Source organism: Lathyrus oleraceus, chromosome 1 (assembly GCF_024323335.1).
Source record: "Lathyrus oleraceus cultivar Zhongwan6 chromosome 1, CAAS_Psat_ZW6_1.0, whole genome shotgun sequence".
In the NCBI taxonomy this organism is placed as follows: domain Eukaryota; kingdom Viridiplantae; phylum Streptophyta; class Magnoliopsida; order Fabales; family Fabaceae; genus Lathyrus; species Lathyrus oleraceus.
The window spans coordinates 439,520,847-439,539,212 of NC_066579.1; the positions used below are offsets into that span (position 1 = coordinate 439,520,847).

The window sequence follows — 18,366 nt, forward strand, 5'->3', positions numbered from 1 at the left end:
CAGATTTGTTCATGGGAACCCTGCAGGGGGCCTTTGCTGAGAGGATGGTCGGATGTCTTGTCACCAACTTCTCAGATATTGTGGTGGCTGGGGAACGGATAGAAAGTTGGCTGAAATTGGGGAAAATCCAGGGTACTGCGTCCTCTTCTTCTTCAGGGTCAAAGAAGTCATTCGGTAATGGTGGGCAGAGGAAGAAAGAAGGAGACACTAGCGCTGTTTATGCACAACGAGGACCCAGTAGGGACCGTTACTTCCAGCACAATGTTGCGGTAACCATTCCTGCTGAGTCTCAGCCTGCACAATCGCAACAACAGCAACAACAACAACAGAGACAACCCTTTCAGCAGAGGCCTCAAAGGGCCGGATATCAGATGAGGGGCAGGGCAGTGGACAGACAATTTGATAGGCCTCCGGTGACCTATTCCTTCCTGTTTAAGAAATGGGTTAAATACACTTTACCCCCCTATAATGTTAGCGAGTTTAGGATTACCCCCCTGGTAAAGTTATTTTTTCAATACCCCCGTTATGTTATGTAGATTCCTTCATAGAACCCCCTAATATCCAGGTGGCATGGAATCTTGGTTTTTTATTTCAGACGTGGCTTTTTAATTTTTTTATTTTCACATGTGAATCTCCAGCATGGCATAAACTAGATTTTAGGGTTCCAAATCCATCCCTCTCTCTCTTCGTGAAATCCATCCCTATCCCAAATCCATCCCTCTCTCTCTTCGTGAAATCCATCCCTATCCCAAATCCATCCCTCTCTCTCTCTTCGTGAAATCCATCCCTACCCCAAATCCATCCCTCTCTTCATCTTCGTCCGTGTCCCCTTCATCTGGGTTATGGGTGGCAGCAAGGCATCTTCCACGAGTGAAGTTGGAAACGGCTTACCAAGATGTGGATGCAATGAAACCATGAAGTTGTTCGTCTCCAAGTCAATTGAAAACCCCGGTCGCAAATTTTGGAAATGCAGGAATTATATGGTGAGCAATTTTGAAGCATTTTATTATTTTGAGTTTGATTTCGAAATTAATTGTTGGTGGTGTTTGTCTCAAATTGCAGAATGGGTGCGGTTTATTTTTGTGGGATGATTTGGTCAGTGAGTTTGCAGTGAAAGAAACCAATCCGTCCGGATGCCGCCAATGTGAAGTCAACAAGGCTTATTTGATTGAATTTGCTAAAGAGATTGTTGAGGAGATAGATTGCAGAGTCGGAAAGCTTAACAAGTTAGAAAAACTGAAGAAAAAGATTGCAATGGAAAAGAGGAAAAATTTATGGTTAATGTTTGTAATTGGTCTGTCATGGATGTTGATAGCAGCTATGGTTAAGTTAGTCTAATGAGTCTGTCATGTAATTGTTATGTCATTAGTGTTTTTCAGCAATGTAATGAGTCTGTCATTGTTGTAAGATTAGTGCACAGATATCTGAGTGAGTATTGTTGTAGATAAGTAGCTCCAGTGAAGTATAATGTTCTGTCAAGGGAAAACAAGTTGTTCTGTTCTGCTTCTAAGTACATGTTTGGATTAACTGTGATCTAATCTAGGTGCAAAATCACAGTGCAATTGAAATTTCTGCAAATGCTGTAGGAGGACTATTTTAGTTAGATTTTGTAACATGGAAATAATGTATATAGTTGCAAATGCTTCAAGAATTTTCTAACCTAATAGAGTAATCCTTTGAGACGAGTTCTTTCTTTATAAATAACAAAATTGTATATAGTTGCTTGATAGTACCAACATTTAGCTTAAACCATCAGGATAAGAAGCAGGAAAATTGTTTTATGGGGCATTGATCTATATAATAAAACCAGCAGTGTCAACCTAATGATACTTGGGTGCCTTGCTCTGCAAATACTTGGACAAAACATCCATAACAGATCCAAAATCAGCCATTACAGTTCTTCAAAGCATGAACAGCTCTATCAATAGAAACAGGATCCCCAATCTGAATAGCAGATGCAAAAGTTATCTGTGCCCTAACTGGCTTAAACTCTTTCCAACCCGACTTAAAATACAAATACAAAGGATTTGCATTTGCAGCTTGAGCACAAACAAGCCTTGGAATTCTATCCACAAGACCTAACTCTTTACACATCTGAAACCCTTTATAAAAAGCATAAATATTCCCAAGATTCCCACCAGGTACAATAACCCAATCAGGTACCTGCCAATCAAACTGCTGCAAAATCTCAATAGCAGCAGTTTTCTGTCCTTCAAGCCTCAAACTGTTCAGAGAATTAGCCAAATAAATAGGCAATTCAGCAGTTACTTCACGAATCAACTGCATACACCCATCAAAATCAGTATCAATGCTAAGAACAAACGCTCCATTCGCAATCGGCTGAACCAGTTGAGCAATAGAGATTCTATTAGCAGGCAGGAAAACAGTGGAAGGAATTCCAGCAGATGCACAATAAGCAGACAAAGCAGCGGTTCATTTTATGCTTTTTATAAAGAAGGAAAATAAGAGAGAGCATTCAAAAATATTAACCATATTTCTAATCAAACAAATTTCTAATGTATGAATCCAGCCACCAAGCAGTAAAGGCTGCTAGAGTCTTGCATGCTACCCATCTATATTTGCAGGGTTCAAATCTGGTTTAGTGCCATTGTGTTTTATAGACAATACACACCAATAATGTTAAACTGATACATTAGAATTGATCATCACAGTAAGTGCATATGTTTGTTACAAAAGGATTACAAAATACATGTCTTCAAAGATCAGTTGGCATTACAAAAGAGTTTTCCAAAAGGATTACAAAATACATAGCAGAAACATAATAATCAGTCCCTCATTTTGAAGTGGGTATGTCTTCATTTTCTGGTAGGGTAATTGGTTTGTGATCGCTCGACTGTGTGAGTCGAGAATGGGATACAAACTGCAAGTGCACAGTTCTATCGCGTAGTTTTAAAAGATATCGATCCCACAGGGACTTATGAATCGATATACCGTTATCTAAGGTTACTACGTAAATCTAAGGTGAAAATGTTTGATTGTTTGGGGAAAAACTAAGAGCTAAAATAATATCTAGATTAAATATTAATGAAACGGATATCGGTATGTAGTTCGTCAAAACTAGGGAATCAAGTCTCTGTCGGTTTCTTGGTTTTAAAATGAATCGTTTCGGTTAACTTTATTGGTTAAAGGTTTTATCTCAAACTCTCGCTCTGTTGAATAAACCATGATTTTATATTAATGTAGCTGTCACTTATAATTAAGTCAAAAACCATATTTTGAAAACAATAAAGTTGCAGAAACTCCTTTTAAGAAAATACTGACCGTTTTAAACACCCTTATCTCAAACTCTCGCTCTGTTGACTTAGGTTATATAATCAAATCCAAATGCTTAACTCTCGTCCTCACATTCAATCTTTAAAAATACTTTTTGGAAAAGGTCAGAATTTAATTAACTCTAAAACTTGCTCTCGCCCTGATCTAGAATTAATGCCTAACTTACACTGTCCAGTTAAAATCTCAAACTCTCGCTCTATTGATTTTAACTTCTTTATGTCTTTTACTTTTGTAAAAAATCTTGTTATTAAACCTGTAAGTTGAGACCGTAAAAAGATTGATTTTGATTTTAAGTTTAGATAGACCGACTCAGTCTTGATCCCTTATTCTGCTTACTTTACATACCGATACCTAGGCAAATTAGCCAGACATGCTAAATAAATAAGAATTTATATCATGCATAAACAGACTCATTCCAGGCAGATAATATAGATAAATAATAAAACAAAATATTAAATAATGATTAAAGAACCTGAATGCGTAATACAATAGTCTTGAACACTCCACCACAAGCCGGTAGGATTTGTTCTTGGATTCTTCAATTAAACAGTAAATTAAATCAAGGAAATAAAACTGGAATATAACGTAAGGTTAAATCCGGTATAAAGTTGCACAATAGTTTATGGTGTAGAAACTATTATGCGAAAAATATCTAAAAGCTAAAACGGGAAAGGTAAATTTGCAAGGAAAAAAGAATGTAAAGCTTGCAAAAGAAATAAATAAAATAAACAATGCTGGAAAAGAAAAATAAGCAAAAGCTAAAACAGAAGGTTTGAAAAGCTTCGGCAGAGTAGACGGCAAAAAAGGGGAGAGGAAGCGGATTCTTTTAGGTTTCTAATGTAGCTATTTATAGTAGTGCTTCTAACTGCTTTTTTTGTTTCCCACGAGTCTTCAGCATGGCTAAATACACGGCGTGGGCATAGGACACGAACTCTCTCAACGTCTCTTCAATTCTTCTGAGGGCGTGACTTGCGCCAAAAAGCTAGTGGAATGGTGTGACGCTCGTCACACCATGTGTGACGCTCGTCATAGGGGTGCTTTTAGTGTGACGCTCGTCACAACCCTTGTGACGCCCGTCACAGGCACAACGTGCGCTTTCTTTGGGCTGGGCTTGGTCTTTGATATTTGTTTCTTTTTACTCCTTTCTACACCTCCTTTTCTTCCCTTTTTCATTTTGCTTCAAAATGGATACCTGACATAAATAGCAAGGAAATACTGCATAATATCTGATAAAATGAGATAAACTAAAGTGAATGATAATATAATCTAATTGAATTAAGTCTTAAAATGTGATATAATTTCGTGTTATCAAACTCCCCCATACTTAAATCTTTGCTTGTCCTCAAGCAAAATTCAGTATAGAACTTGTTAAAAGTTTTAGCCAGATGAAATTTCAAAGCACACATCAATTCGTACTAGGTTGCAAATGGATTTTTGTTTAGGAGGACTTGAGTTTAATCTTGACATCAACAACTACCGTTACAACTTAGATAACCCTACCTTATGCAAATCAGTTCAAGTACCCTATGATAGCTATCCTGGTTCCTTTAGTCTTATTTTACCCGTTTTCATTCTAGCGAAATCACATTAAGCCCTTTATCTTTTCGCGCACATAGTGGAGTAACCGGTTAGTGATTATGATCCGCTTTTAGCTAGAAGTTCTGGTACATAAGTCGGATAACTTCATTATTCAGTCCATTGCAAATTGCGGGGGATCGAACCGTAGTCCGCCCTACCAAGTTCAGTACCAGATTCCTACTGAACCAACTCATAATGGATCTTTCGTATTGTGCTTTTGCATGATCTGCAACCTTTAGATTAAATGATCTGGTAAGGATCACCTAATTTAATTAGTGCATTTCTTGATATATTTATATATCTTAGGTTACTTTGGGGATCATTCACTTATATTCATCGGCTCTCCACGTAGTTTGCTATTAAGATGGTGCTGACTTCTGTATAAACTACTTGGGGTTGCCATAGAACTAAAAGTTCAAGGAATCGGTATAATAGGTACTTATCCTGATCTAACATATTGAGGTTCTCAGAGCGTTGTTATGGTAATGATTTTGTTTTGATTTCACTCAAATTTTATAAAGTAAGCGACCTTTATACTTATTGGGTGTGTTAAAATTTTTTTGTTATGGCTCAAGAAAATTGAGGGAATAGATAATAGAAATATTTCACACTAGGGACTTAACTTAAAATAATTTTTTTTTTTTTTTTTCATAATAAGAAAGGGAAATAACAATGAAAGGGAAGGTAACATACTTGAAAAATGGAAATAGGAAGAATATTGTTTCCCCCCCCCCCCCCATACTTAAACTAAACATTGTCCTCAATGTTTTAAGGGAAAGAAATACAAAATGGAAATGCAAAGAAAATAACAACTAAGGCTGCCTTCCGCCTCTGGTTCTTGGACCTGGTGATCTTTGACGTATGTCTAAGTTGTCGAACCTGCTAAACAACTCCGTAAACCGCTGGTCGGTTATGGCATTCCGAGCATCCTGTTGCTGTTGCATTTGACGCATCATCTGCATCATCTCTGCATTCTGTGCCTGTATACCATCGATAGCATCCATAATGTCGTCGTTGGTTGCAGGCCTTCTTCGTCGACGACGTTGGGAGGATGGGCCAGTTGCATTACCGGAAGGGTTGAGCGGGACTGAATGTTGTGTAGGAGGATGATCACCTTGCTCCATTGCTTCAAACTCGTCTGTGGGCGGGTTTGTTTGTGAAGGCTCGGTGGCTTCGGGAGCGTTTAGATCATAGAGGTGGCGGTCGGGGTTTGTGACATCAGTTAGGGCGATATTTGGTAGAACAACGCTTGGGACTGCCTGGTTGTTCACCATAAGATAATATCCTCCGCCTACTCTGTTCTTAATCAGGCGGCTGGATCGACAGTAGCTGATATCCATAGATAGGGGAGGTAGAGATTCTAAAGTTTGGAGTTTATCCCCTAGGTTTAGGCCAAGTGCTATGGTGGTGATTAATCCACCAATCATAAAAGGTTGCCGTACCGGTTAGAAATTCGTCTTCACCGGCGGGAGTGGTGTAGTCGTAAGAACTTAGGAATTCTAAGGTTAGGGATGGGTAGGTGGGTTGATTATGAGTGCAAAGGAAGGTTAAGTCGGCTAGGCGGAGCATCCATTCGATACCTTGGAGTAGGCCTAATTGTTGTAAATAAGGTAAATCGGGGTACCTGGTGGAAACGACGCCTCGCTGTTGGAAACGTTCGAATTGCTCTTGCTGATAGTTGTCATCTCCGGATCGGAAGATGATATTTCCAAAATTTTGATTTCCCGCCATTGTGATGAATTTTGAAGGAGTGATTTGGAGTGGAAAAGAATTGTATATTTGATATGAGAGAATTGTTTGTGGTGAATGAAGGAGGTTTTGGTAGGTATTTATAGGAGAAGGATTGGAAGATAGAAAGAAAAAGTGGTTGAAGAGTAATTAAGTGTGGTTAAATGAAAAGTGAATGGGGAATGTAAAAAGGTAAGGGGTGTAACGTTCGTCTCCAACGGCTCCCTAACGTTCACATGTCTGAGGGGCGTTACGCTCGTCACAAGGGTGTGACGTTCGTAACAGGAGTTATGCGTGCCGTTCGTCATGGAGTGTGTGACGCTCGTCACACAGTTCTTTTTGGCAGGGCATTCAGCAGCGCTTCACATAATTAATCTGGAGATGAATTTATTTTGATTATTTTGTTTTATTTGGTTTTTAGATTGTCCTATTTAATTTAGCTAATTAATTTGTGTTGCATGCTATTCTATTTCACATAATAATAATTCATTCTGAGTAACAGTAGAACAGTAGAGAACATAGCCATTGCATAAATTAAATAAAAGCTTTAATAAAATTAACATAATGTAATACAGGAAGGGAAAACAATGAAATGAAAGGAAAATAAATGCGAACATGAATTCAAATAACATTAATGAAAAATCTAGCCTAAAACTAAATAACTTAGAAAGAAATAACTAAATTCCATCTATCTTCGGATCTCTGGCCGGAGGAGCAAAAGAGTTAACACGATGCCGTAACATACGTAACTGACTTGCCGTGCTGCTCATGTATTCTAGGACTTCATGCCTCAAGTTGTGGAAATCTTCCCTGAGGGCGTCTTGTTCTGACATCAAAGCTTCAATGACGGTTTTAATATCTGTTCCTGGCATATGATGTCGGAGATCAGGCATGGCTGATTCTTCGGTCAGGACAGGCTGAGGAGGAGGATCAATATCATAGTAGCCGGAAGGTGTCTGAGGGTCAGATTCAGCTTGAGAGATATGGTCAACATAGTGCTCATAGTCATCACAAATCTCATAGTCCTGGATGGATTCAGTGGATCCAGCAGGAGTTGGGGTATCATTCAGGTTATAGAGCCAGTTCCTTTGGTTATGAACACTAGTCCTAGGATCGGGCATGGTGAATAGGCAGAGAACCTGGTTATCAATAATAAGCTCAAACTCATCAGACCCTAAGTTCGCTATGAACATAGTGTTGAAGAGGAAGGGTATACTCATAGTAGTAATGCCACAAAAAGGGTTCAGGTCAAGCATAGGCTGACGCAATCCAATAGCATTACCTATCATGGTTATCAAACCGCCTATTCTAATGGGTGCTCGCTCATCCTGGATAAGGTGGTCCAAATTAGCTAACATAAAAGTAGCACCGTTTACTGGACGGTTCTGGGAAGCACAAAATATGATGAAGAGTTCATCACGTGAAACTGAAGTACTATTTGGCTTCTCCCCAAATAGAGTGTGTGTCAGGATCTTATGGAAATAGCGGAAGGCTGGGTTGTGTATGCTTCCAGAGAGAAACTCATGTTGTTCGGGGTCATCATTTCCAGTCAGCTTACCCCAAAAGTGTTCAAGCTCTCTATATTCAAAAAGTTCTTCCTGGCTTACAGTGAATGTATCAAAGGAGGTAGGAAAACCCAAAAGGTTGGTGAAGTCTCTAATATTAAATTGGTACTCCATATTGAACATTCTGAACTGGATAAAACCTCTGCTAATTCCTTTTCCATGGCTGGGTAGATAGATTAATGAACTAAGGAATTCTAGTGTGAGTCTCCGGTAGGTGGTGAAATGTCTCAGGATAGGGGATGTCTCCCATCCTATCTGATTCAGCAAATACAGGACACTCTGTCTCAGTCCAAGGGCAGTCATAGCCCAATCATCAGCATATAAACTAGGTAGCATCTCTCTAGCGGCTAGTTCTTCAAACTTTTGTTTCTGAGCCATTCCTCTGAACTTGATACCCATACGATCTAAATGTCCCATCTGGTTAGTGTTAGCTAGAGAAAAGAAACATGAGTTTAAGTCAGGATTTGGCCAAATGCCGAAAGAAGAAAAAATTATTATTATTATATATATATATATATATTTTTTTCTTTTTGAATAAATCAATAATGAATACTAAATAGAAATTAAAAGAATAATTAAGAGAAAAATAGGGAAATGATAATAATAATAGAATAATAAAATAACAAATTAATTTGTGGGTTGTCTCCCACTAAGCGCTTTGTTTAAATGTCGCAAGCTCGACAAAGAAACTGTTAAATATAGTCTATGAGTCCTGGGGGCGTTTCGTCTAAGTGTAGAATTTGCGAATCCTCGTTGGTTTCCGCATAGTGATAATGTTTCAGACGTTGCCCGTTTACGGTGAACGGTTCTGTAGATTGTCCTTTTATTTCTACCGCTCCACTGGGAAAGATTTTAGTGATATGAAAAGGTCCTGACCATCTGGATCGTAGTTTTCCCGGGAATAACTTTAGTCTAGAGTTAAATAAAAGTACTGCGTCGCCTTGCTTGAAGATTTTCCTTGATATACGCTTGTCATGCCATTGTTTTGTTCTTTCTTTAGATTTTGGCATTTTCATAGGCGTCTCTTCTGAGTTCCTCTAATTCGTTTATGTCAAGGATTCTCTTTTCACCGGCGGCTTTATAATTCAAATTTAAATTTCTAATAGCCCAATAGGCTTTATGTTCTAATTCTACCGGGAGGTGACAGGATTTTCCATAAATGAGCTTAAATGGGGTCGTCCCTATGGGAGTTTTATAAGCAGTTCGGTATGCCCACAAAGCTTCTGGTAATTTCAATGACCAATCTTTCCTTGAAGTGGCGACCGTTTTTTCTAGTATTTGCTTGATTTCTCTGTTAGACACTTCCACTTGTCCACTGGTTTGAGGGTGGTAAGGTGTTGCTATCCTATGTCTCACTCCATATTTAAGTAGTAGTTTTTCGAGTACCTTGGATATAAAGTGCGATCCACCATCACTGACTACTATTCTTGGGATGCCAAATCTCGGAAATATTATATTTTTAAAGAGTCTAGTTACTACTCGGGTGTCATTGGTTGGAGAGGCTATAGCTTCGATCCACTTTGATACGTAGTCAACTGCCACGAGTATGTATTTGTTACCGAAAAGGATGGGAAAGGTCCCATGAAGTCTATCCCCCACACGTCAAAAATCTCTACTTCCAAAATACCTTTTTGTGGCATCTCGTCACGTCTAGATATGTTTCCCGTGCGTTGACATCTGTCACACTCCTTAATAGCCGTAAGCACGTCTTTCCATATAGTTGGCCAATAAAAGCCAGCTTGTAGGATTTTAGAGCAGGTCTTGGATGTACTTGTGTGTCCACCATAAGGCGCGGAGTGACAGTGTTGGATTATATTTTCTACCTCTTCTTCGGGTATACATCGACGGAAAATACCATCGGGGCCTCTTTTGAAAAGTAAGGGATCATCCCAGTAATAGTGTTTTATGTCGTGGAAGAATCGTTTCTTCTGCTGGTAAGATAAAGTAAGTGGAACTATTCCGGCAGCTAAATAATTGACTAGATCAGCGTACCATGGTGTGACGGATATAGCTAAGGTGGTTTCTACTTGCATGTCGGAGTTGTTCTCTTCCAAAGTAGCTATGAGTTTATCATACGAGAAATCATCATTAATTGATGTTCTTTCCGGTTCAAGGTTCTCAAGTCTAGAGAGGTGGTCTGCTACTACGTTTTCAGTTCCTTTCTTGTCCTTGATTTCTAAGTCGAATTCTTGTAGTAACAAGATCCATCTTAGGAGTCTAGGTTTAGCATCTTTTTTTGTTAAAAGGTACCTGATAGCAGCGTGATCGGTATAAACTATTATTTTGGCTCCTACCAAGTAAGAACGAAATTTATCTAGCGCAAATACCACTGCTAGGAGTTCTTTCTCGGTTGTGGCATAATTCATTTGCGCTTCATCCAGGGTTCTGCTAGCGTAATATATAACGTGAAGCTTTTTATCCTTTCTTTGTCCTAGAACAGCACCTACAGCATAATCACTGGCATCGCACATTATTTCGAATGGTTCATTCCAGTCTGGTGTCTGCATAATGGGTGCGGAGATCAATGCTTGTTTAAGAGTTTGAAATGCTTTTAAACAGTTATCGTCGAATATGAATTCAGCATCTTTCATCAACAGTCCGGTTAAGGGTTTAGTTATCTTAGAGAAGTCTTTGATGAATCGTCGGTAAAAACCGGCGTGTCCTAAAAAGCTTCGTACTTCTCTCACGATTCTTGGGGGTTGAAGATTTTCGATTACCTCTATTTTGGCCTTGTCTACTTCAATTCCTCTGTTCGAGATGATGTGTCCTAAAACAATTCCTTCTTGTACCATAAAGTGGCACTTTTCCCAATTAAGTACTAAGTTTACTTTTACACATCGCTCAAGAACTCTTTCTAGGTTTTCAAGGCATTCTTCGAAACTTTGTCCGTATACAGAAAAGTCATCCATAAATACTTCCATGATGTTTTCGAGAAAGTCGGCGAATATTGCCATCATGCATCTTTGAAAAGTTGCAGGGGCATTACACAGACCAAACAGCATTCGTCTATAAGCGAAGGTACCAAAAGGGCATGTGAATGTTGTCTTTTCTTGGTCATCAGGGTGAATTGGTATTTGAAAGAAACCTGAATAACCGTCTAAATAACAGAAATGTGAATGTTTAGCTAATCGTTCTAACATTTGGTCAATGAATGGTAAAGGGAAATGATCTTTTCGGGTTGCTTTGTTTAGTTTCCTATAATCAATGCACATTCTCCATCCTGATTCGATTCGTTTAGTTATAGTTTCTCCTTTTTCGTTTTTAATAACGGTTATGCCTCCTTTCTTTGGTACAACGTGTACAGGACTAACCCATTTGCTATCAGATATAGGATATATAATACCTGCTTCCAATAACTTGGTTATTTCTTTCTTTACTACCTCACTTAGGATCGGATTTAGTCTTCTCTGGTGTTCCCTAGAGGTTTTACAGTCTTCTTCTAACATGATGCGGTGCATACAAATAGAAGGGCTTATTCCTTTAAGATCGGTGATGTGGTATCCTAGTGCGGTTGGATATTTTCTTAAGATATGTAGGAGTTTTTCTGTTTCGAGTCTTCCTAGATCTGCATTAACTATCACAGGTCGTTCAAGTTCTAAGTCTAGGAATTCATATCTCAGATTTTTGGGAAGTGTTTTCAAATCAGGGGTTGGTTTGTTAAGACACTGCGTAGGATCCGGTGTTATTGCTAGGCATTGTTTAGATTTGTCCTCTAAAAGATAGTCTGATGATTTGTCTTCTCCTGACTCTGCTTCTTTTATGCATTCATCGATGATATCCATGAAGTAACATGTATCTTCTATTGCAGGTGCTTTCAAGAATTGGGAAAGAATGAATTCAATTTTCTCTTCACCTACTTCGAAGGTGAGTCGTCCTCGTTTTACGTCTATGATTGCACCGGCAGTTGCTAAGAATGGTCTTCCTAGTATAATAGGTGTAGTATCATCTTCTCTAATGTCCATAATTGTGAAGTCAGTGGGAATGTAAAACTGACCTATGCGTACGGGAACGTTTTCAAGGATTCCTACAGGATATTTGATGGAACGATCTGCTAATTGCACAGACATTTTGGTCGGTCTTAATTCTCCCATTTCCAGTTTCTTACATATGGATAAAGGCATAACGCTAATTCCGGCTCCTAAATCGCATAAGGCTTTGTCGATGACAAATTTTCCTATGTGACAGGGTATAGAGAAACTACCCAGATCCTTGAGTTTAGGGGTCATGTTTTGGATTATAGCGCTACATTCGGCAGGGAGTGTAACGGTTTCGCTATCCTCAAGTTTCCTCTTATTAGAAAGAATTTCTTTTAAGAATTTAGCATATGAGGGCATCTGCGTAATAGCTTCGGTAAACGGAATTGTAACGTTTAATTGTTTAAGGAGATCAACAAATTTTCTAAATTGGCCTACATCTTTGGTTTTAACAAGCCTTTGGGGGTAAGGTATAGGTGGTTTGTAAGGTGGTGGAGGTACATAAGGTTCCTTCTTTTCTAGGGTTTCCTTATTACTCTCTTCCTTTTCCTTAGGTTCACTTTCCTCAGTTGATTTCTTAGGGTTTTGGTTTTCTATCCTTGGGTCAGACGGTCCTTCCACTTCCGTTCCACTTCTTAATATAATTGCATGAGCTTGGCTTCTCGGATTAGGTTGGGGCTGTCCAGGGAATGTACCAGTTGGTGCAGCAGTAGGTGCTTGTTGTTGAGCTACTTGAGATATTTGCGTTTCCAGCATTTTGTTATGGGTAGCCAAGGCATCTACTTTGCTTGCTAGTTGTTTAAGTTGTTCGCCAGTGTGTATGTTCTGGTTTAAGAAATCTTTATTGGTTTGTTGTTGGGATGCTATAAAGTTTTCCATCATGATTTCCAAGTTGGATTTTCTAGGGGTATTATTGTTAGGTATGGATGGATTCGGTTTCTGATATCCCGGAGGTATAGATGGGGCTTGATTTGGAGACTGTCCAGGTGCGTATAAAGCATTATTACTCTTATATGAGAAGTTTGGATGGTTCTTCCAATTTGGGTTATAGGTATTCGAATAGGGGCTTCCTTGAGCATAGTTTACTTGCTCTGCTTGGATTCCAGTCAAGAGTTGACATTCCGCAGGAGTGTGGCCTTGGATTCCACAGACCTCGCAATTCTGAGTTATAGCAACCACGGCGGCTGGAGGTGATACGTTTAAACTTTCAATTTTCTGGACCAAAGCATCCACTTTTGCATTGACGTGATCAAGGTTACTTATCTCGTACATGCCAGTTTTCGGTTGAGGTTTTTCCACCGTTGTTCGTTCGGTTCCCCACTGATAGTGGTTTTGGGCCATGCTCTCGATAAGCTGGTAAGCATCAGCATAGGGTTTGTTCATTAGTGCACCACCTGCAGCGGCGTCTATTGTTAACCTTGTATTGTATAAGAGACCATTATAAAATGTGTGAATTACTAACCAGTCTTCCAAACCATGGTGTGGGCAAAGTCTCATCATGTCTTTGTATCTTTCCCATGCTTCGAAAAGAGACTCGTTGTCTTTCTGTTTAAATCCGTTTATCTGGGCTCTTAACATAGCTGTTTTGCTTGGCGGAAAATATCGGGCAAGAAAAACTTTCTTCAACTCGTTCCATGTGGTGACTGAGTTGGAAGGAAGTGATTGAAGCCATCTTTTAGCGCTATCTCTTAATGAGAAAGGAAAAAGACGAAGTCGAATTGCCTCTGAAGTGACACCATTAGCTTTAACAGTATCAGCGTATTGGACAAATACGGATAAATGAAGGTTTGGATCTTCGGTAAGATTTCCAGAGAATTGGTTCTGTTGCACAGCTTGCAACAGCGAAGGTTTAAGTTCGAAGTTGTTTGCTTCGATTGCGGGCGGAGCAATACTTGAATGCGGTTCATCTTGCGATGGAGCGGCGTAATCTCTAAGAGCACGAGCTGGTTCTGCCATCTCGGTTAAAGAAGGAAGATCTTTGAGATCAGGAAGGTCTATAGGAGGGAGATTGTTTTCAGCACGATATTCCCGAATTCGTCGTAAGACTCGGAGATATAGTTCGATATCGTTGATTCGTAAATAGAGCGGTTCGCCTTGAGAGCGAGTGCGTGGCATACAAATCAACGAAAGAAAGAATAGAAGAAAAAGAAACCTTAGTCTCTACAGCGTAACGGAAGAGTTACGATATCGATTGAATAGAAGTCCCCGGCAACGGCGCCAAAAACTTGATCGCTCGACTGTGTGAGTCGAGAATGGGATACAAACTGCAAGTGCACAGTTCTATCGCGTAGTTTTAAAAGATATCGATCCCACAGGGACTTATGAATCGATATACCGTTATCTAAGGTTACTACGTAAATCTAAGGTGAAAATGTTTGATTGTTTGGGGAAAAACTAAGAGCTAAAATAATATCTAGATTAAATATTAATGAAACGGATATCGGTATGTAGTTCGTCAAAACTAGGGAATCAAGTCTCTGTCGGTTTCTTGGTTTTAAAATGAATCGTTTCGGTTAACTTTATTGGTTAAAGGTTTTATCTCAAACTCTCGCTCTGTTGAATAAACCATGATTTTATATTAATGTAGCTGTCACTTATAATTAAGTCAAAAACCATATTTTGAAAACAATAAAGTTGCAGAAACTCCTTTTAAGAAAATACTGACCGTTTTAAACACCCTTATCTCAAACTCTCGCTCTGTTGACTTAGGTTATATAATCAAATCCAAATGCTTAACTCTCGTCCTCACATTCAATCTTTAAAAATACTTTTTGGAAAAGGTCAGAATTTAATTAACTCTAAAACTTGCTCTCGCCCTGATCTAGAATTAATGCCTAACTTACACTGTCCAGTTAAAATCTCAAACTCTCGCTCTATTGATTTTAACTTCTTTATGTCTTTTACTTTTGTAAAAAATCTTGTTATTAAACCTGTAAGTTGAGACCGTAAAAAGATTGATTTTGATTTTAAGTTTAGATAGACCGACTCAGTCTTGATCCCTTATTCTGCTTACTTTACATACCGATACCTAGGCAAATTAGCCAGACATGCTAAATAAATAAGAATTTATATCATGCATAAACAGACTCATTCCAGGCAGATAATATAGATAAATAATAAAACAAAATATTAAATAATGATTAAAGAACCTGAATGCGTAATACAACAGTCTTGAACACTCCACCACAAGCCGGTAGGATTTGTTCTTGGATTCTTCAATTAAACAGTAAATTAAATCAAGGAAATAAAACTGGAATATAACGTAAGGTTAAATCCGGTATAAAGTTGCACAATAGTTTCCGGTGTAGAAACTATTATGCGAAAAATATCTAAAAGCTAAAACGGGAAAGGTAAATTTGCAAGGAAAAAAGAATGTAAAGCTTGCAAAAGAAATAAATAAAATAAACAATGCTGGAAAAGAAAAATAAGCAAAAGCTAAAACAGAAGGTTTGAAAAGCTTCGGCAGAGTAGACGGCAAAAAAGGGGAGAGGAAGCGGATTCTTTTAGGTTTCTAATGTAGCTATTTATAGTAGTGCTTCTAACTGCTTTTTTTGTTTCCCACGAGTCTTCAGCATGGCTAAATACACGGCGTGGGCATAGGACACGAACTCTCTCAACGTCTCTTCAATTCTTCTGAGGGCGTGACTTGCGCCAAAAAGCTAGTGGAATGGTGTGACGCTCGTCACACCATGTGTGACGCTCGTCACAGGGGTGCTTTTAGTGTGACGCTCGTCACAACCCTTGTGACGCCCGTCACAGGCACAACGTGCGCTTTCTTTGGGCTGGGCTTGGTCTTTGATATTTGTTTCTTTTTACTCCTTTCTACACCTCCTTTTCTTCCCTTTTTCATTTTGCTTCAAAATGGATACCTGACATAAATAGCAAGGAAATACTGCATAATATCTGATAAAATGAGATAAACTAAAGTGAATGATAATATAATCTAATTGAATTAAGTCTTAAAATGTGATATAATTTCGTGTTATCAGTTTGTCACTAGATATTCCTTCACCTGTTATGGGTCTTTTAAACCAACTCAACTTGATCCTCTCACTTTGCCTTCTTTTGATGATAGGTTTTTTTTCAACCCTTTTTCTGGATTGTTTTGTGATTGAGGCAGCCACACTAGATCCTGTTTGACTCATAATAGTTGGAACAGGCATATCAGTTGGAGGCTGTGGATCAGTTGGAACAGGCACATTTGTTGGAACAGTCATATCAGTTGCAGTTGGGGCAGGCATATCAGATGCAGTTGGGGCAGGCATATCAGATGCAGTTGGCATATCATTTGCAGTTGGCATATCAGTTGCAGTTGGCACATGTCCTTTTTTAGGTTTTCTCTACAATGTAAGACACAATGTATGCTTGTCATCACAATGCATATCACAATGAAGAATGTAAGACAGAATGTAGTATGTGGCTTTAGCAGCTCCCATCATTAAATCTCTAATAAGGGCTCCTCCACCAAACCTTTTCTTGAAATTAGCATACAAGTGCCTAAGACATAATCTATGCTCAATAGTATCAGACAATTCTTCAAATACAGCCACAAGTCCCTGATACAAAATAGAAATTTTTTCAACATTTAGAGAATAGAATAATTTGCAACAGAAAGATAGAGTTAATGATTGAGGTCCATATTGCCTTCAACTTTAACTCTACAACTGATATGATTCAGATATACGTTGGATTGACTATGAGGGAATACAAACGTCCTCTGAATCTTTAGAGCAGATTTGTGGCATGTGTGTTTTAGGAGCTGGTATGTTTAGATTCTGTTACAGAATCTCTTAGTTAGATGCTCAGGTTCTATTACAGACCAGAATCAGTTACTAATGTCTGTATACAATTATAACAGAATCGAAACTTGTTATAACTCAATGTTACATGTCTACAATTCTGTCTACTTTTTACTATACTTTTTACTATACTTTTTACAAATGTCTGTATACAATTATAGCTCTATCAAACTTGTTTTCAAGAATGGGTCATCAAAAAGGTCTCCTGAGTTCATTGTTACAGTTTTCTTTTCTTTTTTCTTTTTTATATAGTATGCACGGACTTTCATCCTTCACTACTGTACATTTCTTCTCTATAGATTAACATCATTTAGAGAATAGAATAATTTGCAACAGAAAGATAGAGTTAAATACATACCTTCTGTTGATCAGAGATAAATACATATCTTCTATCCTAACCAATGTCCTCCATTAGTAGTTGTATAAACCATCTCCAACTCTCCTTGGTTTCATTTTCAACCACACCAAATGCCAAAGGGAAGTATTGATCATTAGCATCCCTGCCTACAGCAATAAGTAACTGTCCACCATACTTGGTCTTTAAGTGACATCCATCAACCCCCACAAATGGTCTGCATCCATGAATAAAGCCTTTCTTACAGCCATCAAAACAGAAATAAAATGACCGAAACCTTGGTTGTATGGATGGACTAGGTCTTTCTACATTTATCTTCACAGTGTTGCCATGGTTTACCCTTCTTAGTTCTTCTGCATACCTCCATATGGAAGCATACTGATTGTCAGCATCACCTTCAATTATCTTCTTGGCAATTAGCTTAGCCCTCCATGCTTTTGCAACAGTAATACCCACAGAATATGTTTGCCTCATATCTTGGATGATGTCTCTTATCCTGACTGTATCAGAAGTTTGCATCCTCTTTACCACATGCTTGGCCACCCACTTTGAGCTAGCAGACTTGTTGTTCAAAACCCTAGCACATGTGTGCTTATGTACAAGTGTTTTTATAGCAAAAGTCTCCTTGTGGCCCACCTTAGAGCATAAGACTAAAAACCCACATTTATGCTTACACACCACCCTTACCCTATCTCCCTCATTTTTCACAAAAGAAATTTCCCTCCCATTAAGCACTGACCACTCACGGATAGCTGCCCTAAAGTCATCAAGTGTGTTGAATTCCATACCCCACTTGAATATAAAGTCTTTGTTTAGATGCTCTTTCCTAAACCTAGCATACTTGGGCCTTTCTTCATCACAAGAATCATCTGGGTCAGAACTATTCAACTCATCACTATAGTATACATCATCTGAATCCATACTCTTATTGGGCTCCTCCTTACTGTTATTGGGCTCCTCCCTAATAGGCTTAGTAACATTTATTCCTTCAAAACCATCAAACTCCTCCCTAATAGGCTTAGTAACATCTATTCCTTCAAAACCATCAAACTCCTCCCTAATAGGCTTAGTAA

The 18,366-nt window shown here is 38.6% G+C and overlaps 2 protein-coding genes and 1 pseudogene across 2 annotated transcripts; 2 read left to right on the plus strand and 1 right to left on the minus strand.

The window, feature by feature from the left end:
• The first annotated feature begins 713 nt into the window (after positions 1-713).
• LOC127115891 (uncharacterized) lies at positions 714-1,345 on the plus strand. The gene is made up of 2 exons (XM_051047312.1): positions 714-983; positions 1,063-1,345. The coding sequence occupies exons 1-2, from the start codon at positions 843-845 to the stop codon at positions 1,336-1,338; spliced, it is 417 nt and encodes a 138-aa protein (XP_050903269.1). The 5' UTR covers positions 714-842; the 3' UTR covers positions 1,339-1,345.
• Positions 1,346-1,884: 539 nt separating this feature from the next.
• LOC127115182 (threonine synthase, chloroplastic) lies at positions 1,885-16,440 on the minus strand. Its single transcript, XM_051046788.1, has 2 exons — positions 16,194-16,440; positions 1,885-2,435 (listed from the first exon to the last, which is right to left on the minus strand). The coding sequence occupies exons 1-2, from the start codon at positions 16,438-16,440 to the stop codon at positions 1,885-1,887; spliced, it is 798 nt and encodes a 265-aa protein (XP_050902745.1).
• LOC127116493 (uncharacterized) lies at positions 13,611-13,710 on the plus strand (annotated as a pseudogene).
• Positions 16,441-18,366: the final 1,926 nt, after the last annotated feature.